The 23349-nt window shown below is 35.3% G+C and overlaps 1 protein-coding gene across 1 annotated transcript; it reads left to right on the forward strand.

Annotated features, from left to right (window-relative positions):
- Positions 1-23144, forward strand: LRRD1 (leucine rich repeats and death domain containing 1). Its single transcript, XM_046020088.1, has 5 exons — positions 1-1929; positions 6356-6554; positions 20149-20310; positions 22171-22288; positions 22958-23144. Exons 1-5 carry the CDS (start codon positions 1-3, stop codon positions 23142-23144), a joined length of 2595 nt encoding a protein of 864 aa, XP_045876044.1.
- Positions 23145-23349: the final 205 nt, after the last annotated feature.

The following is a 23349-nucleotide window of genomic DNA, read 5'->3' on the forward strand; positions in this document are numbered from 1 at the left end:
ATGTCTGAAAAGGAGGGTACTTCAGAAGAGCTAGAAGATATCACCAGTCAACTTAGGACAGAATCTACATCATGGGCAATGGAACCTGAATTTATTAAAGAAACATCAAATTCATTAGCGGAACCTTGTGTTGGGAAACCTTCCAACCAGATTTGTGAAACAAATCCTAGAAATGATGAATTAGGCATACATGATGATGCATCAACATTGTCCCTTGGAAATAAGTCTAAGAGAGATGAAGAACAAAGGAAAACTCTTCAATTTTCTGATACAATCACTACATATAAAAGTTCGCAGTTAAAAAGTGATATTCCACAAAGTCCACCATTATCAATAACTGGGATGGTTGCTGGGTATCAGGCTTTCCCTGGCTTCTTATCTCATGAAACATTAGAAACAACTGAAGAATATCAGAAAGGACTTGACTTACGATCAGACAACTTTACAGTTAACCTCAAGAACAAGGGTTTACAAGAATTCCCTAAGGACATTTTAAAAATCAAATATGTAAAATACCTATATTTGGACAAGAACCAAATCAAAAGTTTTAAAGGGGCAGACTCAGGTGACCTGCTGGGACTTGAAATTCTGTCCTTGCAAGAAAATGGGTTATCATCACTTCCACCTCAAATTCAGTTACTTCATAATTTAAGGATATTAAATGTCAGTCACAATCAAATATCACATATACCTAAAGAAATATCACATCTTGGGAATATCAGGCAACTCTTTTTTAATGACAATTACATTGAGAATTTTCCTTCTGGCTTAGAAAGTCTTGGAAACTTGGAAATTTTAAGTTTGGCTAAAAATAAGTTAAGTCATATACCAGATACTCTGTCTAGTTTTAAAAACTTGAAGGTTCTCAATCTGGAATATAATCAGTTAACAATATTTCCTAAAGTTCTGTGCTTCCTTCCAAAGTTAATTTCACTAATCCTTACTGGAAACCTGATAAGCAGTTTGCCAAAAGAAATTAGGGAACTTAAAAATTTAGAAAACCTTCTGCTGGATCATAATAAACTTACCTTTTTGGCTGTGGAAATTTTTCAATTGCTCAAAATGAAAGAACTCCAACTAACTGACAATAAACTGGAAGTTATTTCACACAAAATCGAGAATTTTAAGGAACTCAAAATTCTAATACTTGATAAAAATCTATTGAAAGAAATTCCAGAGAAAATTTCCCACTGTGTAATGTTGGAATGTCTTAGCCTTAGTTATAATAAATTAACGGGACTTCCTAAGAACATCTATAAGCTCAAAAATTTAAGAGAACTCTATGTAAACAAAAATAATATAGTGAGAATACCTGAAGATATCTCACATCTTAGTAATATTTTCATTCTAGAATTTTCAGGAAATACAATCGCAGATGTTCCCATTGAAGTGAAAAATTGCAAAAAAATAACTAAAGTTGAATTGAGTTATAATAAAATAATGTATTTTCCAGTAGGTTTGTGTGCTTTAGATTTTCTTAATTATTTGAATTTTAATGGAAATTATATTTCAGAAATACCTGTAGATATATCTTTTAGTAAACAATTACTTTATTTAGAGTTAAATAAAAATAAACTCCTCATATTTTCTGAACACTTATGTTCTCTTATTAATCTTGAATATCTGGATCTTGGTGAAAACCAAATAAGGAAAATTCCACCATCTATCTCCAACATGGTATCACTCCATGTTCTTATTTTATGCTGTAATAAATTTGAAGCTTTCCCTATAGAAGTGTGTACTTTAGAAAATCTGCAAGTACTTGATCTTTCAATAAACCAAATACAGAATATCCCTTCAGATATCTGTAACCTAAAAAGAATCCAGAAATTTAACATCTCAAGCAATCAATTTATATATTTTCCTATTGAACTATGCCAACTTCAATCATTGGAAGAGCTGAATATAAGTCAGATGAATGGAAGAAAGGTAAGAGACTGATATTTTGGGCTTTGGAGGCAATTTGGCACTGGAGGGAATTAGAATCTAAATTGAGTATATGTTTGTTTTAAGTTTAGCTGGAATATTTTATTTTTTAAGGAAATAGGGTTTTTTTTTAACCCCAAACATGGTTTTAAAGTATATTTCTCAACCGGAAAGCTTCGCAGGGAAGTATTTTATTAAACTGAAATTACAAGGAACTAAAGTTGATGATTTTATAGATTTCTTTTTATTTCAGTTTAATTGTAAAAGGAGTTTTAAAGTTATTAATTATAATGTATACACATTATTGAATATTTAGGAAATTGAGAAATGAAATTTTAAAAAATCATTCCAGAAGCATACCATTGTAATATAACTATTGGTCAATGATCATATGTTGATACACCTTGCTTTTACTCTTTTTTCTTATGTATATGATTTCATAAGCAAGTATAAAAAGATTCTACATTCAATTTGAATTTTAGTTTCTTCTCTTTTCACTTAATATAAGCATTTCCCCATAATATAATATAATCTTCCCAATAATTGTTATAGCTAATACATGACATATGTAACTAATCATCTTTTGTTAAGTATTTAGGGATGTTGTAATTTTTCATCATCATATTTAATGTTGTGATGAACTGCTTCATAAACATAACCTTTTCCACATTTTACTATTTCCTTAGAGAATGTTCCCTAAAGACTTGCTAGATCAACATGAATAAATGTTCTTATAGTTTAGCTTCTCATTTTACTTGAAACGTAAGAATGAATTTTATGGAAATAGTTTTAAAAATCCAACACTGCTGATTTATATTAAGATCTTAGTAAACTAATGAAAAGAACCTATTATCTGGCTATGTTTAGTTTGGCCATTATAATTGAAATAAGCCCTCTGATAGAGGCTGGACTACTATTTAGAACAAGTTTTCCCGAAGTCTGTTCTTCTTTTTTTTTTTAAAGATTTTATTTATTTATTTGACAGAGAGAGATCACAAGTAAGCAGAGAGGCAGGCAGAGAGAGAGAGAGGAGGAAGCAGGCTCCGTGCCAAGCAGAGAGCCTGATGTGGGACTCGATCCCAGGACTCTGAGATCATGACCTGAGCCAAAGGCAGAGGCTTAACCCACTGAGCCACCCAGGCACCCCCGAACATTTCTCAAACTCACATTACTCAAACTTTTAAACCTAACAGCTGCTATGCAATACATTTCCAGAAAGCTACTCCAGGGAATACTTGCTTAAGTAGCCGGAATTGAAAATGATATGTGTGTTTTTCAAGTTGTTACTGCACTAAAAGACACTTTTTGGTTCTGCGTTATAATCATCAACTAATTCCTTGGCTGATTTATAATCTTCTTTCTCCTTCTGTATCTTACTGTGCAAGTCTACAAGATTATGACCTTAATTCTTCTCTTAACTTCTTACCATACCATGCAAGTAATCCTCAAATTTGTATAACTGGAGCTGATCTCTCATCACTGTGTTAGTCCCACAGTTCCCAGTTTCTTTGGAAATTATTTGTTCTTTTACTGTCTCAAGTTCAACAGGACTTCAAACTCATCTTTCTTTTCACTGTAAATCCCTTCACAACTTCTCCATTTCTGTTTGTGATGTCATTTTCTTCAGACCTACCAATCTAGAAATCATGGAATCATCTTTCTATCCTTTCCATCACTAGTTATATTGAAACTTACACCAAAATTGTCTCATTTTTTCCTCTGAGAAAGCTCTTGGATCTACTCCTTCATTTTTCATTTTTCAGTGTCACTATCTCCCACCTGGCCCATGGTCATCACTCACTTTATGCCTAGACTACTCCAGGAGCCTCTTGACTGTTCTCTTGGATTTAGTATCCTTTCTTTCATGGGGACTTGTCAAAGTTACCAGATTTCATTACAAAGAACTGTTCTCAGGAATCCAGATTGCTTATCTATTGCCTACTCATGGCAAGTGGTTGCCAAAGGCACCAGTCCACATCATTACACTCTCACTTCAAAGGTCTCCAAATGGAAGCACCTGGCTGGCTCAGTGGTAGAACATGTTGTGACTCCTGATCTCAGGTTCTGAGTTCAAAGCCCCATGTTGGGTATAGGGCTTACTTAAAAAGAAAAGAAAAGAAAAAGAACATCAAAAACTAATGACAAATAATATGTTGGCTAACCGAACATAATAATAATAATGAAGAAAAGATCACAGGAACAGAAAAAAAATTTTTTTAAAGAAAGAAGAAAAAAAAAAAAGAAAAAGAGTAGGCAACCATGTAAAATAAAGCTGGATACCCTTAAAAAAAATCACCAGATGGAAAAACGATTTACAAGAACTCTTCTCAAAAAATATATATGATTAGAAAGACCACTTTGACAATCAATTTGGGGTAGAGGTAAGATGCCCAAATGATTAATTTATAACAGCAGATAGTCACTAAACAGTCACCTGAAAATGAGTTCAGATTAATCACAGGGCTTTTATTTCACTAAGTGAAGAGGGCCCAACATGAATTTTCCTTCTGTAGTACCTCTATTATCACATGGTTCTTAGGTACATCCTCTAATAAGTGTTGAGCAAATAGTAAAAGAATATTTATTATGTTTTAAATTAAGTCAGCTCACCTGTCTTCAGCTGACTCCTATGTCCTAGGGCCAACCGTCAAGGGCTGCCATGCCCAGTTGCACATTCTTTCTCCAAACATATCTGCCGCTGCTTCCTATCACCTGTTTTTACTGTTCAGCTTCTTATTGGCTTGTAACTTCCATTCAATCTTATTCATTCTTAAGAGTCGCTATTCATTCTATTCGAGTCCCATCTGCTAGCTGAAGCTTTCTTTTAGCTCTCTGATTTGTACTGATATACATTCTCCAAACTTCCACAAAGCTGTTATTGCACTCTTTATTTTGGCACCGGATGACCTGTTGTTTAATACTCTTTCCTGATGGTTTACTATGTGCATATTTTGTCCCCTGAACTAAAATTTAATCTCCTTGAAGTTAGGGGCTTTTTTCTTTTCTTTTCCTTTACATTTAGTATTTATTTATTTTAGAGAATGAGAGAAAGAGAGAGAGAGAGCGTGCACGAGCGAGCACGAGAAGAGGGAAGGGTAGAGGGACAGGGAGAGAGAGAATCCTCAAGTAGACTCCATGCTGTGCATGGAGCCTGACTCAGGGTTCTATCTCACACCCTGAATTTATGACCTGAGTCAAAATCAAGAGTTGGACACTTAATCGACTGAGCCACCCAGCAACCCCTTGGGACTGTTTCTTATGTTTCTTTTATATATGGAAGAACACTGAGCACATTATTCAGTATATTTATCTTGTTGTTTGGTTATCTCAGAGGGGTTCATTTACTCAAAATTCTTTGGTTCATTTGTAGAGCTTCCTTTATTTCAAAAGCCACTTGTGATGGCCATATTTTCTCTGAATATGCGCATTTGTTCTTCACCATGGCAGGGTATCTTAATTCCTGTTATTTTGCGACACTTTTTGTACCAGGAGTTTTTTTGAGGCCATAATGCCAAGCTGTGTGAGTCCATTCTAAAGGGGTTTATTGAGCACTTTCTTAAAGTACATCTTGATTGGGAAGATGTACACAAAAAAGTATAAAAAATGACATAATCGGGGCACCTGGGTGGCTCAGGGGTTAAAGCCTCTGCCTTTGGCTCAGGTCATGATCCCAGGATCCTAGGATTGAGCCCCACATTGGGCTCTCTGCTCAGTGGGGAGCCTGCTTCCCCCCTCCCCTGCCTGTCTCTCTGCCTACTTGTTCTCTCTCTGTCGAATAAATGAATAAAATCTTTTTAAAAAATGACATCATGTCCAGGGAAAATACATACAAGAGACTAATAAAAAGCACTGTTGATGAGAATAGGAATAAAAACATCAAATGTGGGATGAATAGTTGGGAAAGACTTCAGTGTCTCAAAGCAGGTCAGATTCAAGGACGGAAGAAAGGGATAGTGGTAAGGCTAAGTGCTGGGAGAGTGAGGAAACCAGGTTAATAAGCCATGTGGTTAAATTGGTAGCATTGGTCAGACTTGGGAGGTTCTTGGACGCTACACAATATATTATGGATTTCAGCAAGGAAGGAAGTCGCAAAGAATTTGTGACATAGTGAAAATATCCCTTTTTGGGGTGACTGGATGGCTCAGTGGGTTAAAGCCTCTGCCTTCGGCTCAGGTCATGGTCTCAGGGTCCTGGGATCGAGCCCCCCATCAGGCTCTCTGCTCAGCAGGAAGCCTGCTTCCTCTTCTCGCTTTTCCTGCCACTCTGCCTGCTTGTGATCTCTGTCTGTCAAATAAATAAAGAAAGAAATAAAAATCTTTTTAAAAAATCCCTTTTTAAGACCCCAAAACCATCCTTCCATTTGATTTTAGACAAAATTTTAGTCATAGAAATATTTATTTAAAATGTAATTGTTTAATCTTTATTACAGTTAACAAGACTTCCAGAAGAACTGTCTAATATGACTCAACTTAAAAGACTTGACGTCTCAAATAATGCAATCAGAGAGATTCCAAGAAATATAGGGGAATTGAGAAGTTTGGTTAGTTTAAGCGCACACAACAATCAAATAAGTTATCTGCCACCATCTTTTCTATGTTTAAACAATCTCCAGCAACTAAACTTGAGTGGTAAGTGTCAAGTATAACCAATAAGCATAATCAACGAATATTCATGTCTAGGTTGCAAATTTTGCTGAAAAGACAGAACAGCGGCCAACATAATGCATTAAGTGCTCATTGGAAGGAAATGGCTTTCCTAGGTACAGAAAATGAGAGCAAAGCGTAAGGTCCACTTGCTTTCCTGAAAGAGTTTATAACCCACCTTGGGGAACCTGAACATGTGAGTAAGAGAGATAATGACGGGCAGAAAGACAGAGGCAGTATGGTGGGGTGAGAGCACAAGAGAGTGCTCACCGTAGTTCTGGGAGGGTTGGGAAGACTCCAGATCGTGGTTCATTGCTGCTGGTGGGATAAGAGTGTTGCTGGGACAACAGTAAAAGAAAAACAGTCAAGAAACCCACAAAAGTAGGTTCGGAACTAAGAGACAATCTCTAAACAATTAGTATGCTACAAGTCACCAGCTTTTACTGCCAGATTTGAAGTTAAAAGGGCTGAGTTCAAATCTTCTCATTTAGTCTACTTCCTCCATTTATAAAGTGAAGCTAACCAGAATACCCATGCTATAGATTTGGTGTCAAACTGAATGAGACTTTGAAAGCAGGTAACATACTGTGAAAGCATCATTCAAGCAAAAAATGTTTATATACTCTCGTGAATTAATTTTGTCACTAGTGAATTTAGGAAGACTGAAAACACTGAACCTCAGTGTTTTCATCAGCAACACAGGAAAGCTGTAACTTCTGCTTGCTCATAGACTTGTGGGAATATAATTAAACAAAATTTATGGAAATAGTTTCACAAATGTGAGGTAATACACCAATGAAAGGGATTTAGAGATTGATTCCTTTCTTTCCTCATAGCACAGGCTTTGGAGTAGCACAGATCTTAGAATTCTAGCTCCATCATTCAATAGGAAGTTTCTTTTTTTAATGTTGTTTAGTGTTCTGTTGTTTTCTAATCTGTAAATGAAAATAATAATTTCTATTCTTTAAACTATGAGGATTAAATGGTTAATCACTAAGCACAGAAAGCGATTTAGGTTTTAAACAGATGTGAGAGCTTCTCTCCAAGGAGTCAAAATAACAAGTGGAAGGAATGTAGACTGACAGGACAACTGCTTGTGGTTGTGCTTGTGGAGGACAGACATAGCCTCATAGTTCTCTCTGCAGGCACTGATAATGCTATCAGTCAGGCTTTCATCTTCTCCTACCTGTAAGACAGCTAGTTACATTATCATTGTTGTATCTGTTATTTCCAGACAGCATCCATTCTGATAGGAATGGAAAAATATTTAACAACTATTTGTTTGAAAGTTAAATATTTTGAATAGCAACACTGCTCACAAGTACTAAAGTAACAGCAGCTGAAATGATTTCTACCTATAGCCTCTCTCTCTCTCTCTCTCTCACTCTCTCCCCTCTGTTGTTGCCAGTTTTTTTAAAAACACCTTTTTCTGAAGTATAAATACATGCTGAAAAAAATACACATTGTATCAAAAACTTGAGATTAAAAGTAGAATTACCATATAATCCAGCAATTCCATTTCTGGGTATTTATCCAAAGGAAAAGAAAAGAGTAACTCAAAAAGAAGTATGCACCCCAATGTTCATTGCAGCATCATTTACCTAAGTGTCCATCAATGGATGGATGGATGGATAAAGAAAATGTGGTGTAGGGACGCCTGGGCGGTTCAGTTGGTTAAGCGATTGCCTTCAGCTCAGGTCATGATCCTGGAGTTCCAGGATCAAGTCCCGAATCAGGCTCACTGCTCATCAGGGAGTCTGCTTCTCCCTCTAACCCCCCCCCCCCTTCTCATGCTCTCTCTCTCATTCTCTCTCTCTCAAATAAATAAATAAAAAATATTTTTAAAATGTGGTGTAAAAAAAAAAATAAAATAAAATATGGTGTATATATACACACATACACACGCACAAACACAAACACATGATGGAGTATTATTTAGCCATAAAAAGAAGGAACTTTTGTCATTTGCAGCAACATGGATGGACCTTGAGGACATTTTGTTAAGTGAAATAAGCCAGACAAAGACAAATACTACAGGATACAGGATTTCACTTATATGAGGAATCTAAACAAAAGTAAACTCATAGATACAGAGAACAGCCTGGTGGTTACCACAAGGGGGGTTACAGCATGGTGACTACAGTTAATAATACTTTTTGTATATCTCAAAGTTGCTAAAAAAATAGACACTAGAAGTTCTCATTGCAAAAAACCCTGTATGTTGTCATGGATGTTAACTAGACTTACTATGTTGATCATTTTGCAATATATACAAATACTGAATCATTGTTATATACCTGCAGCTAATGTTATATGTCAGTTATCAATTATCTCCCAATTTTAAAAAAAGTTCATACTGTAAGTATACAGCTCAATAAACTTCCACACACTAAACAAACCCATAATTTTAGGACCTAAATCAAGAGACAAGACATTCCCAGAAACCAGAAACCCTGTCTTGTACCTTTCCAGTCACTTCTTGCCATTCTCTTAACCAAGGGTAAACACTATCATGAATTCCAATAATGTGCCTTAAATGAAATAAAAAAATATACACTCTTATATCTGACTTCTTTCACTTAACATTATGTTTGTGAAATTCACTCATACTACTCTGTGTAGCTGTGAACTATTCACTCTCAATACTGAATATACTGTGCTTTACTTATTCTGCTGTTGATGAACATTTAGTAGGAAAGCAATTATTTTCTTGTGGTCAGATAACAAACTCCTTATGATTTCAATCCTTTTAAATTTGGGGGGACCAACTTTACGGCTCAGCATATAGGGAACCTTGATAAACACACATATACTCTTCCAAAAGTATATTCTGAAAGAGTTAGCTACAGTGCTTTATGAATATCATATAAGTCCAGGTTGTGGATAGTTTTGCTGGTATCTTCTGTCTTTACTGGTTTTTTGTCTTAAAGTGTTAAAATCCGAAACTATGGTTGTGGAATTGTATATTTTTGGCTTTAATTGTCAACTATTTTCATGTATTTTGAGGAACTGTTATTAGAAAAATGCACATATATGATTATCATGACTTTCAATTCTAATGAATTTTTTTTATCATCTGAAATCCCCAAATGCCCCTCTTTATCCCCAGTAATAATCTTTATTTTGAGGATTATTTTATCTAATATTAAGATAACCACTCCAGGCTTCTTACACTTACTGTTCTCATGGTACATCTTTACTATCATTTTACTTTCAACATATGTGTCTTTATATTTAAAGTACATCCCTTGTAGACAGCACCCGTGTTTTTATGCTCAAAATGCATCTCTTATAGACAGTATATATAGTTTGGCCTTGCTTTTTCATCCTTTATGGCAATCTCTGCCTTTTAATTGTGATATTTAGTCAGTTAACATTTAAGGTAATTATTGGAGTAGTAGGAATTATTTATTTGTTTTTAAAGATTTTATTTATTTACTTGAGAAAGACAGAGACAGCACGAGTGGGGGAGGAGGCAAATGGAGATAGAGAGAAGCAGACTTCCTGCTAAGCAGAGAGCCCATCGTGGAGCTCAATCCCAGGACCCCAAAGATCATGACCTGAGCCAAAGGCAGATGCTTAGCCATCTGGGCCACCCAAGCATGCCAGTATAGTTGGATTTAGATCAGTCATTTCACCAGTTGTTTTCTGTTTCTCCTCTATGTTAACTTTTTTTCTGTCTCCACGTTGAATTGGTTTTTTTGTTTGTTTTTGGTTTGGGTTTTGGTTGCTTTCCAGATTTTCTCATCTTGGTTTTCAGCAGTTTGACTATGCTGTGCCTAAGTGTATTTTTAAAAAAATTATAATTAGGTCAAATTCACACAATCTAAAACTAACAGTTTTAAAGTGAACAATCTGATGGCATTTAGCACATTAACAAGGTAGCACAATATATCATTAATTCTATCTAGTTCCAAACACTTATCAATTCCAAAGGAAATAATTACTCATTAAGCAGTTGCTCTCTCTTCTCCCCTTCCCTCTCCCTCTGGTAACTAACAATGTGTATTGCATCTCTGTAGACATACTTAATACCATGGATATGTCGTATGAAGAGAACTGTACAATAAATGACTTCTTTAGACTGGCTTTTTTTCACTTAGCATAAGGTTTTCAAGCTTCATCTATATTGTAACTTGTATCAGTAGTCCATTCCTTTTAGGGCTGAATAATATTACACTGTATAAATCTTCTATACTTTGATGATCCATTCATCCTCTGATAGACATTTGGGTTACTTTCACCTTTTGGCTATTGTGAATAGTGCTCTTATGAACACGTGCACACAGCACATTTTCAGTAATTTTCAGTTCTTTAGGGTATATCCCTAGAGATAGAATTCCTGTGTCATATGGTAATTTTATGTTTAATTTTTTCAGGAACTGTCAAATTGTTTTCCACAGAGGTAGAACCATTTTACATTCTCACCATGAATGTACAATGATTCCAATTTCTCCATATTCTTTACAATATTGTTGTTTTACATTGTTTTGGATTACAGTTATGCTAGTGAATGTGAGTGGTACCTCATTGAGGGTTTGATCTGAATTTCCCTAAGGACTAAGGATTTGAGCATCTTTTTTAGGTGCTTTTTGACCGCTTGTATACTTTTTTGAGACTGTCTATTGAATTCCTTTGCCCATTTTAATTTTAATTTTATTTTTTTTAAAAGAATTTATTTGTTTATGGGGGTGGGGAGGCAGAGGAAGACAGACAAGCAGACTCTTCACTGAGCTCTGAGCCTGTCACAAGCCCCAATCTCAGGACCCTGAGATCATGACATAAGCTGAAACCAAGAGTCAGACACCTCACCAGCTGAGCCACCCAGGCGCCTGTCCTTTGCCCATTTTTAAATTGGGCTTTAACTGGGTTGTTCTGTTGTTGAGTTGAAAGAGTTCTTGAGGGGCGCCTGGGTGGCTCAGTGGGTTAAGCCTGTGCCTTCAGCTCAGGTCATGATCTCAGGGTCCTGGGATCGAGCCCCACGTAAGGCTCTCTGCACAGCAGGGAGCCTGCTCCCCCCCCCCCCCGCCCCGCCTGCTTCTCTGCCTACTTGTGATCTCTCTCTTTCTCTGTTGAATAAACAAATAAAATCTTAAAAAAAAAAACCCACCTCGTCTTAAAAAAAAAAAAAAAAGAAGAGAGTTCTTGATATATTCTGAATAGTAGACCCTTATTAGATCATGTTCTACAATTATTCACTCCCATTCTATGGGTTGTCTTTTCTTCTTGACAATGTCCTTTTATACATAAGAGTTTTAAAGTTTGATGAAGTCCAATTAGCTATTTTTTCTTTTGTTGCTCCTGTTTTTTGTGTCATATTAACTAATCTATTATCAAAATCTAAGGACATTAAGACTTCTCCCCTATGTTTTAAGAGTTTTTATAATTTTATCTCATATTTAAGTTGTTGATTCATTTTGAATTAATCTTTATGGTGTGAGGTAGGGATCCACATTCATTCTTTTGCATGAAAATCTCTAGTTATTCTAACATCATTTTCTGAAAAGATTATTTTTCCTCTTTGCATGGTCTGAGAACCCCTGTCAAAAATTAATTGGCTGTAATATATGGAATTATTCCTGGACTCTCAATTCTGTTCCATTGGTCTATATGTTGAACCTATGCCAATCTCATACTGGTTTTCTTTTTTTTAAGTTTTTCTTTAAATTCCAGTTAGTTAACATACAGTGTAATATTAGTTTCAGGTATAAAATACAGTGATTCCACCCTTTCATATATCATCCGGTGCTCACCGTAAGTGCAATCCTTAATCCCCATCACCTGTTTAACCCACCCCCCACCCACCTCCCTTCTGGTAACCATCAGTTTGTTCTCTGTTTGTTTCTTGGTTTGCCTCTCTTTCTCTCCCCGCCCCTTTGCTTGTTTGTTTCTTAAATTCTACATATGAGTGAAGTCATATGGTGTCTTTCTCTGACTGATTCATTTCACTTCGCATAATACTTTCTAGCTCCATCCAAGTCACTGCAAATGGCAAGATTTCATTCTTTATGGCTGAGTAATAATCCAGTGTGTGTGTGTGTGTGTGTGTGTGTGTGTCTGTGTATACCACATCTTCTTTATCTATTCATTAGTTGATGGGCATTTGGGCTGCTTCCACAATTTGGCTACTGTAGATAACGCTGCTGCTATAAACATCAGGATCCATGTATCCCTCTGAATTACTATTTTTTGTGTTCTTAGAGCAAATACTAGTAGTGCAACTGCTGTCTGATAGGGTAGTTCTATTTTTAACTTTTTGAGGAAACTCCATACTGTTTTCCAGAGTGGCTGCACCTGTTTACATCGTCACCATAGTGTACAAGGGTTCCCCTTTCTCTACAACCTCACCAACACTTGTTGTTTCCTGGTGTTGTTGATTTTAGCCATTCTGACAGGTGCCAAACTGTTGGCCATCTGGATGTCTTCTTCAGAAAAATGTCTGTTTGCATCTTCTGCCCATTTTTATTTTTTAAAAAATTTTAAAAAGATTTTATTTATTTATTTGACAGAGACACAGCGAGAAAGGGAACACAAGCAGGGGACGTGTGAGAGGGAGAAGCACCCTGAGATCATGAGCTGAGCGGAAGGCAGACACTTAACGACTGAGCCACCCAGGCGCCCCCTTGTGCTCATTTTTAAATTGGATTATTTATTTTTGGATGTTGTGTTTTACAAGTTCTTTATATATTTTGGATACTAACTCTTTATCAGATATGTCATTTGCAAATATCTTTTCTCATTCTGTACGTTGCCTTTTTGTTTTGTTGATTGTTTCCTTTGCTGTGCAGAAACTTTTTATTTTTATGTAGTCCCAATAGTTTATTTTTGCTTCTGTTTCCCTGGCTTAGAAGGCATAGCTAGAAAGAATTTGCTACAGCTGATGTCAAAGAAGATACTGCCTGTGTTCTCTTCTAGGATTTTTTATGGTTTCAGGTCTCACATTTACGTATTTAATTCTTTTTGAATTTACTTTTGTGTCTGGTGTACAAAAGTGGCCCAGTTTCATTCTTTTGCATGTGGCTGTGCAGTTTTCCCAGCACCATTTGCTGAAGGAACTGTTCTTTTCCCATTGGGTATTCTTTCCTGCTTTGGTGAAAAACTAATTGGCCATATAATTGTGGGTTCATTTCTGGGTTTTCTATTCTGTTCTATTGATCTATGTGTTTATTTTTTGTGCCAGTACCTCACTGTGTAGACTACTACAGTTTTGTAATAGTAACTTGAAGTCTGGAATTGTGATGTCTCCAGATTTTTCTTTTTCAAGGTCCCTTTGGCTATTTGGGGTGTTTTTGCTTCCATACAAATTTTAGGATTGTTCTAGCTCTATGAAAAAATACTTTTGGTATTTTAATAGGGATTGCATTAAATCTATAGATTGGGGGTGCCTTGGTGCCTCAGTGGGTTAAAGCCTCTGCCTTTGGTTCAGGTCATGATCCCAGGATCCTGGAATCAAGCACCACATCAGGCTCTCTGCTCGGCGGGGAGCCTGCTTCCCCCCTCTCTCTCTGCCTGCCCTCTGCCTACTTGTGATCTCGTTCTCTCTCTGTCAAATAAGTAAATAAATAAAAATCTTTTTAAAAAATCTGTAGATTGCTTTGGGTAGTATAGACATTATAACAATACTTGCTCCTCCAAACCATGAGCACAGAATGTCTTTCCATCTCTTTGTGTCATTTTCAATTTCTCCCATCAGTGTTTTATACTTTTCAGAATAAAGGTATTTCAGCTCTTTGGTTAAGTTTCTTCTTAGGCATCCTATTGTTTTGGGTGCAACTGTAAGTGGGACTGATTTCTTAATTTTGCTTTCTGATGCTTCATTATTTGTGTATAGAAATGCAACAGATTACTGGATGTTGATTTTGTCATAGTGTTTGGTCACTGTAACTCTGCAGTAATTTTTGAAATAAGAAAATGCTCCAACTAATTTTTCTTTTGCAAAATTGTTTTGTAATTTGGGCCCCTTGCTGGGGCACCTGGGTGGCTCAGTGGGTTAGAGCCTCTGCCTTCAGCTCGGGTCGTGATTTCAGGGTCCTGGGAACGAGCCCCGCATCGGGCTCTCTGCTCCACGGGGAGCCTGCTTCCTCCTCTCTCTCTGCCTGCCTCCCTGCCTGCTTGTGATTTCTCTCTGTCAAATAAATAAAAAATATTAAAAAAAAATTTGGGCCCCTTGCAATTCTGTAAGAATTTAAGAATCTGGTTTTACATTTCTGCAAAAAAAAAAAAAAATAGAATTATAATAAATATTGCACTGAATCCCTAAATTCCTTGCTCAGATGCCAATCCATAAACACAGAAGGACTTTCCATTTATTTAGGTCTTAAGTCTTGAAACTCCTTGATTACATTTATTCCTACATAATTTTGATGGTATTATAAATGAAAACTGTTTTTTTAATTTCCTTTTTTGAATGGTTCATTGCTGGTATATAGAAATAAATGATTTTTGTGTGTTCATCTTGTATCCTACAACTTTGCTAGATTTGCTTATATGCTTTACTAGTTTTTGTGGACTCTTTGGGATTTTCTATATAGTATTATGTCATCTGTAAATAGAAATAGTTTTACATGTTCCTTTCCACTCTGGATATCTTTTATTTCTTTTTCTTGACTAACTGGGCTGGCTAGAACTACCAGCCCAACTTTGAATATTAGTGATGACAGCAGGCATCTTTGTCTTATGGCTATATTAGGGACAATTGTAAGGGGAAAGCTTTTAGTGTTTCACCTTTTAGTAGGATGTTAACTGTGGGTTAATCATAAATACCCTTTCTTAGGGTGCTTGGCTGACTTAGAGGAGCATGCAACTCTTGATCTTGGGGTTGTAAGTTCAAGCCTCACACTGGGTACAAACATTACTGAGAAAAAGAAAACTTAAAAATACATACATACCTACATACATATCCTTTCACATACTGAGGGAATTCCCTTCTATTCTGAATTTGTTGGTTGTTTTTTTTTTTTTTTGAGTGTTGAATTTTGTTAAATGGATTTTCTGCACCAACTGAGATTATCATATTTTTTCCCCTTTTTTCTCTTAATGTCATGTATTATACTCACTGACTCTTGGTTTGGGGCTCAGGTCATGATCTCAGGGTCATGAGAAGGAGCCCGGTGTCAGGCTCTGTGCTCAGCTCTGAGTCTGTTTGCCATTCTATTGATCACACAGACCAATCTTGGTATAATGTGGGAAGGAACTATACAAGGTGGTGAGTTACAAGAGGCATCACTGGGGCTGACAGATAGCCCAAATTTGTTAAAGCAGGCCCAGATGATTTCATTGGTGAATTCTATGAAGTATTTAAAGAAGGAATAATGCAAATTTCTAAAATCCTCTGTCATAAAAGTGATGATAAAACACTTTCCAAGTGTCTAGAAGGTCAGCATTACCTTGATAGTATAAGAAAGGAAATTTACAGACCAATATCCTATGTGGGATTTTTCCCAGAAATGCAAGTTTGGGTTAACATTAAAAAACCAATGTGAGAAACACACTGAGGGTTTTGGAGGGGAGGGGTGTGGGAGGTTGGGTAAGCTTGGTGGTGGGTATTATGGAGGCACATATTGCATGGGGAGCACTGGGTGTGGTGCATAAACAATGAATTCTGGAACACTGGAAAGAGAAAAAAAAAAGAGAGAGAGAAAATCTAAAAAAAAAAATCCAATGTAATTCACCACATCAGTAAAGAAAAGCCATATGAACATCATACCAGATATGTAAAAGCCTATGGCAAAATACAATATCATTTATGATTTTACAAAGCAAATGAGCAAAACCTCTTAGAAAACAAGGAATAGAAGGAACTTTCTCAACCTAAGAAACAGCATTTGCAAAAAGCTACAGCTAGTATTATACTCAATGGTAAAGGACATAACTATTTTCCAATGTGATAGGAATAAAACAAGGCTGCCCTTTCTCACTACTCCTCTTCAACATTATACTGGAAGTCCTAACTAGTGCAACAACAACAACAACCACCACCACAACAAAAGAAATTATAGGTAAACATATTGGAGAGGAAGAAGGGAAAAAATGGTCTCTGATTATAGAGACAAATGGTCTAGGTAGAAAATCACGAAGGATCTACAAAAAAAAAGCCTCTTGAACTAGTAAGTGAGTTTAAGCAAGATTGCCACATAAAAAGTTAATTTACAAAAGTCAGCTGTATTTCTAGTAACTGTATACTACCAATGAGTGATTGAAAAGCGAATGCTTTTAAAAGTACCACTTAAAATAACACCCAAAAAAACCATAAAATAGGTAAAAATCTGACCAAGTATATGTAAGGTCTATATGCTGAAAACAATAAACAAGACTTAAACACAGAGCAATATAGTATTCATAAATTGGAAGACTTGATATTGCTGATATGTCACTTTTCCCCAACTTATTTTTAAATTCATCTCAATTCCAATATACATCCCGGCAAAGTTTTTTATTTCAGAAAGCAATGAGCTAATTCTAAAATTTATATAAAAGGTAAAAGAAATAGAATAGCTAAAATTCTTTTGAAAAAAAGAACAAAGTTGAAGGACTCATATGACCTGATTTTTAAGCCTTATCAAAGGCTATGGTAATCAAGACTGTACAATTAGCAAAATGACAGACATAGATCAATGGAACAGAATAGACAGTGTAGAAACAGACCCATGCATTAACGGTCAATAGATTTTTGACAAATATGTGAATGTAATCCATGTAATTTTCAACAAATGGTGCAAGAGCAACCAGATGGCCACAAGCCAAAAATAAATAAAATAAAATAAAATAAACTGCAACATTAAAAACAAAACAAAACAATTTTGATCCATACCACATACCATATAAAAAACCAGCTGAAAATGAATCACAGACTCTAAATGTAAAAGCTAAAATGGTAAAACTGCTAGATAAAAACATAGAAGAAAATAATTTTAACTTTGGCAAAGATTTCTTAGACACAGCATCAAAATCATAATCCACAAACAAATTGGACATCATCAAAATTAGAAACCTCTGAGTGCCTGGGTGGCTCAGTTGGTTAAGTGACTGCCTTCAGCTCAGGTCATGATCCTAGAGTCTCCGGATTGCGTCCTGCTTCACATCCAGGCTCCCTGCTCAGCAGGGAGCCTGCTTCTCCCTCTCCCACTCCCCTCTCATGCTCTCTCTCTCTCTCACTCTCTCTCTCTGTCAAGTAAATAAATAATCTTTTTTAAAAAAGATTTTATTCATTTATTTGGCAGAGAGAGAGATCACAAGTAGGCAGAGAGGCAGGCAGAGAGAGAGGGAGAAACAGGCTCCCTGCAGAGCAGAGAGCCTGATGGAGGGCTCCATCCCAGGACCCTGAGATCATGACCTGAGCTGAAGGCAGAGGCTTAACCCTCTGAGCCACCCAGGTGCCCACTAAATAAAATCTTTAAAAAAAATTAGAAACCTCTACCCTGCAAAAGGTGTTGTTGAAGAATGAAAAGAAAAGCCACAGACCAAAAGAAAACGTCTGCTGAATACATAAAAAATAATTCTCAAAAGTCAATATTAAACAGTTGACTCAATAAAAATTGGCATAAATTTTGAACAGATACTTTACAAAGAATGTATATGAATGGCAAATAAGCACAAGGAAATATACTCAAATCATTAGTCATGAGAGAAATGCAAATTAAACCTACAATGAGATTTTTTTGTGTGTGTGCAAAAAGCAGCTTTTATTAAGGCACTGGGACAGGACCTGTGGGCAGAAAGAACTGCTATAATGAAATCTTTCTCTTAGAATAACTAAAATTAAAATCGGACAATACCAAGAGCTGTAACTGCAACTCTGATACACTGGTGGTAGGAATGCAAAATGATACACACTATGGAAAACAGTTTCATAATTTCTCATAAAGTTGTATATATATTTACCATATGACGCACCAATCACACTCTAGCTACACTTTCAAGTGAAATGTGAATTTATTATCAATAAGAAAAAACTAAGTGCAAATATATAGAGTGGTTTTATTCATAATCATCAAAAAGTGGAATCATTCAAAATTTTATTCATTCATTCATTAATAATAAAATTAATAATAAAATCATTCATCTTCGTTAGTGAATGGATGATGTATGTACATCCATTTAATGGAATATTTCTCATTAATAAAAAGGAACAAACTATTGGTACATCATTAAACACCAATAAATAGCAAATGTATTATGCTAACTGTAAGAAGCCAGACCCTAAATACTAAACATTATGACTTATATATATTATATGTAAGCATTAACACATATATATTTATAGTTATGAGCTTATAATGTACATTATAAAACCCTATATACATATATACATGTATATATACATACACACTCTCAGAAGAAATGAGCAAAAGTAGTATCCTGATCTTGATTTCTGAATGCCATTCTTCATTGAAAGGAACCAGGTTCCTTTAGAACTATAAATAATATAACTGTAAATGTATAAATAATAGGCAAACTTATGGGCCAATTCCTCTCTAAATGTTCCTCTAAATTACAAAGTCTTACCTTGTTAGTCACCACAGTTTTACTTCTTATGTTCAGTTTGTATTGGATTAAGGTGTCTTGAAAACATTACACTTTAGGGAAGTAGAGTCTGGTCCTTGAGGCTGGACCAGATTTAGTAGCTCAGTTACAAAAAATATACAGTATGGACAAGAAAAAAATCAAAACATTATGTCAGAGAAACCTGGCAAGACACTGTTTTAGCCAAGGGATCAAACGTAACATCACTAGTAATGTCATATGGGTATCAGGTACCCCTGCCGTGATGTGATGAGAGCTCTTCACCTCTGTGGTATTCTTTCCAGAAACCCATAACCCCAGTCTAATCATGAGAAAATAGATAAACTCAAATTAAGGAATATTCTACAAAAGTACTTAATCAGGGCTTAGGTTTTGTAACCAATAAAAAAAGCTGCTATCAAATATGAAAAAAAAAAAAAAAAAAAAGTACTTAATCAGTACTGTTCAAATGTCAAGATCATGAAAAACAAGGAAGGCCTGAGCAATTGTGTCTCAGACCAGAGGAGACGAAGAAGACATAACCGTATGCAATGTGTTATCCTGGACTGGGTTCTAGAACAAAAAAAGCACACTAATAGAAAAAACTAATAAAATCCAAAATTGTCTGAAGTTTATTTAGTAGTAATGTGCCAATGTATCTTAGTTTTGACAAATGTAATACAATAATGTGAGATGATAACATTAGGTGAAACTAAAACTGGATGAGGAATATACAGGAATTTTCTACAATTTCTACAACTTGCTGTAAATCTGAAATTATTTGAAATAGAAAGTTTATTTTAAAAATTGCCATCATACCTACTCTGTAAAGTCCTTTCCTATATACAAGAGGACAGCTTCCTATCTCATTTTGCAATCCTCTGAGAGAAAAGAACCATAGATCTGTTTCTATACTTCCTTCTTTTCACTCCTAGCAAGGAAACAAAGATAAAAATTTCTATTTGGTATATCTGTCTGCAGCAAGACACAGTAAATGCCCTATAAGTAGTTGTTACTTATCTTCAGATTTTTCTTTATGCAGAAAGGTATACTTCAATTATAACTTCTTTTCTACTAGGAAATAATCTGACAGTTCTGCCTAATGGTATCCACAACCTTTTTTCACTGAAGGAGATAAATTTTGATGATAACCCCTTGCTGAGACCTCCAATGGAAATCTGTAAAGGAAAACAATTGTATACTATTGCACACTATCTACAGAGGGCAGATCAAAGAGATGGTAGGTGATGAGTGAGTGACCTACTAGCTTGTAAGTCATTTTCTAGTATCATCTATAAATTAAGAGATAGTATGCTTTCATTAGAGGTTTTCAATCTGGCAGAGGTATTAAAGCATTTATCATCTTCCTTTTCTGAAGGCTAGTTTTTTATTTTTATAATTCAGATTATTTAATCCGGGTCTACACAAACTAAACCATTGAAAACAGGCAAACCCAAGTGGAGGGGCAGGCTGCTATCCACTTATTGGCCTCAATACCCTTCCACAGTTTTCTCATCATGGTTGTGCTGACTTAAATATCCCACACAAAAACTTCTTCCTGTGTTCTGATCTGTATCACCACATGTAGTTGTTCTAAAACTCTCATCTGGCCTTGAAGAAAGTACTTAGATCTTTTCCAGAGAAGCCAGTCAGCTTTTGGCCCACTATGATCACCTGTCTGCAGTCGTGGGTAGTCTTCATTCTTTGCCCTTAAACATTCCTTTGGTTGTCCCTGATTATTTCAGAGAGCAGGTCCATTTTCTTTAAGATCCTTCCACTGCACCAGATGGACACTGGTCTCTCCAAGCCTCTGGCACAGAAATTTCTTTCCTTGGGGCTAAGTTCCCCAAAACTAAGCTTTTTCTTGGGACTCTGATTATGCTTCTCACTGTCAATCCTTAGACTGGACCCAGAGTTTGGTCCTCCAATTCAAAGAGTACTTAAGAAGTATTAAATCATTTTAGTAAGTATGGATCCAGATTTGGGGGAAATACACAAAACCAACCTTCCACATCATTCTATTATGTTCCCTGTCTGTAATCAGGAGTTTATGTCAGCATAATCTCATAGTCTAGTGAGATGGTCACTAACAATGTACAGTCAGTCCTCTTTAAGCCATGGGCATGGTTACTAGTTAGAAGTTTCTTTAAGAATTGGGCTTCATTGATGAAAGGAAACTAAGAGATAAAATTAAAGGCCATAGTAGCTGTTTTTTCTAATTACTTCTATAAAATAAAGTTTTTAGAAGTTTCCAAGAATCCATAAAGTATTCATATTAGGTAATAGGAAGAGAATTTAGAGAAGTGGCAACAGATCAAAATCGGCAAAAATAAGAGAACCCTAGCCATTTATATCCTTTCTTTATATCCAAGAGGCCTTCATATTGCAGGCACCCAAAGAGAGTGGAGAGGAAGTCATCATGGGAGATATATTTATTCTCCAGTTAACAAAGAACATGGGGTTCCTTCCTTAAAATTTTGCTTAGGACATTGGGCTTTCATTTATATCATTAGCATACAATCTAGTCTGAGGGACTGAGATGATTACAGAAGGGTGGGAGATTGCTAGTTCTTGAAAATTCCCAAAGTACCTTAACAGTAACAAAAAATAGATCTAGTTCAAATTAGCTAGAAGCTTTTCGTAAAAAAAAAAAAAAAACTAAAAACTCTCTACTTATATCTAAGCCATATTCATTAAATAAAGTGTTTTGAATAAAAATATACATACATACACTACATTTATAGTAGATGTAAACTTTTTTTAAAGATGGTACATAAAGAAGCTAGAATTAAAGCTAGAATCAAAGGATTCTATCAAATCCTCAAAGAATTAAAGAAAGATTTTGAAAATCACTTTGAAGTTGCTTATAATATACTTTTAAATGGCCATTACATGTTGATTATTCAGATTTTGGAAGAAAATAGAACAAATGGTTCAAATTTCAGTTTGTATATTAGGTCTGCATCTTATTTTTCAATTTTACTTGACATAGATATTTGATAGGAGTACAGAATTAAGGGGCTGAGATATAATAATAATGCAAAATAGAGTAAGTTTTTTTAAAAGAAATGACTTGAAATTTTTTTATGTTCAAATGTAGAGAAAATCCTAGAGAAGATCTTCAATATAGTTGCCAATAACATCACTGAAACAAATTTTAAGTTTTTGTGTCAAAAATTAAACCTGGTCATCTCAGAAACAGATATTTCTGCAAAGAGGTATGTATGACGAACAACAGGCAGTATAAGCTTATTCTCATGTTCTGATTTATATCATTTTGAAAATATAGGGTTTGAAACATACTAACACGAATTCTAATTTGCTGTAAAAGACTTTGATGTTAGTTTATTATATAGTTGAGAACCATGTGGGTAATGTAGTTAAGAGTAAGGGCTCCCATGGCAGACTGCCTAGTTTTAAACTACAACTAGTTTTGTGACCTTGGATAAGTCCCTTAACTTCTAGGTACATTCTCCACTGGTAAAATGGATATAGTTACCTAAGTGAGCAGTCATGAGATCAAGTTATAAAACATGTAGTACTGTAGCAGTAATACACTGCCTTAGAATAAATAACGCACAATTATTGTTTTGAGATCCTGAGTATATCTCTCTCAGAACTGAAAGTTAATTGAACTGATTTTCTACAAGGAAACAAGTGTTGGCATGAAGCTAACATCCACTATTTGCCAAGCTCTGTGTTAATTTTATATGAACTATCTTCACCAATAATTTAATCCTCACTTCAAATTGGTGGTAAATGGACTTGAAATCAATTTCTGGTACCAATCACTGGTAAACTGATTTGAAAACCTAGGTATATAATTTTTAAGTAACTTAAATATTCTTAATTGGTAATTAAAATAATATTATCTTTAAAATTTTCAGCACTGTTTCATTAAGTGAGAGAGTCCGCCAAGCACTTGACAGGTGGAAAACAGATAGTAACAACTTGTCACTAACTACTGATGATTTAAGAGACCAACTAACTCGGGCACTAACTATGATAGGAGCATATGAAATTATGGACAAAATAACAGCTTTAAAACTTTTTACACGTGCAATTAAATTTTGAACAGTGTACCCATAATAAAAACTGAGAACTTCTGATGTACTTATAGAACTGAAACTGGATATAAATGAATTACATGTTATGCGTCTTTTCATGCATTCCTAAGAGATAATGACAATTTACGGCTATGACTTTTAATGTTACCACAATAAAATATCACAGACACTGTTTTATATACTTGTTCTGTTACCTTGGACTTATGATAATT

This window comes from Meles meles, chromosome 10, assembly GCF_922984935.1.
Source record: "Meles meles chromosome 10, mMelMel3.1 paternal haplotype, whole genome shotgun sequence".
NCBI classification, from domain to species: domain Eukaryota; kingdom Metazoa; phylum Chordata; class Mammalia; order Carnivora; family Mustelidae; genus Meles; species Meles meles.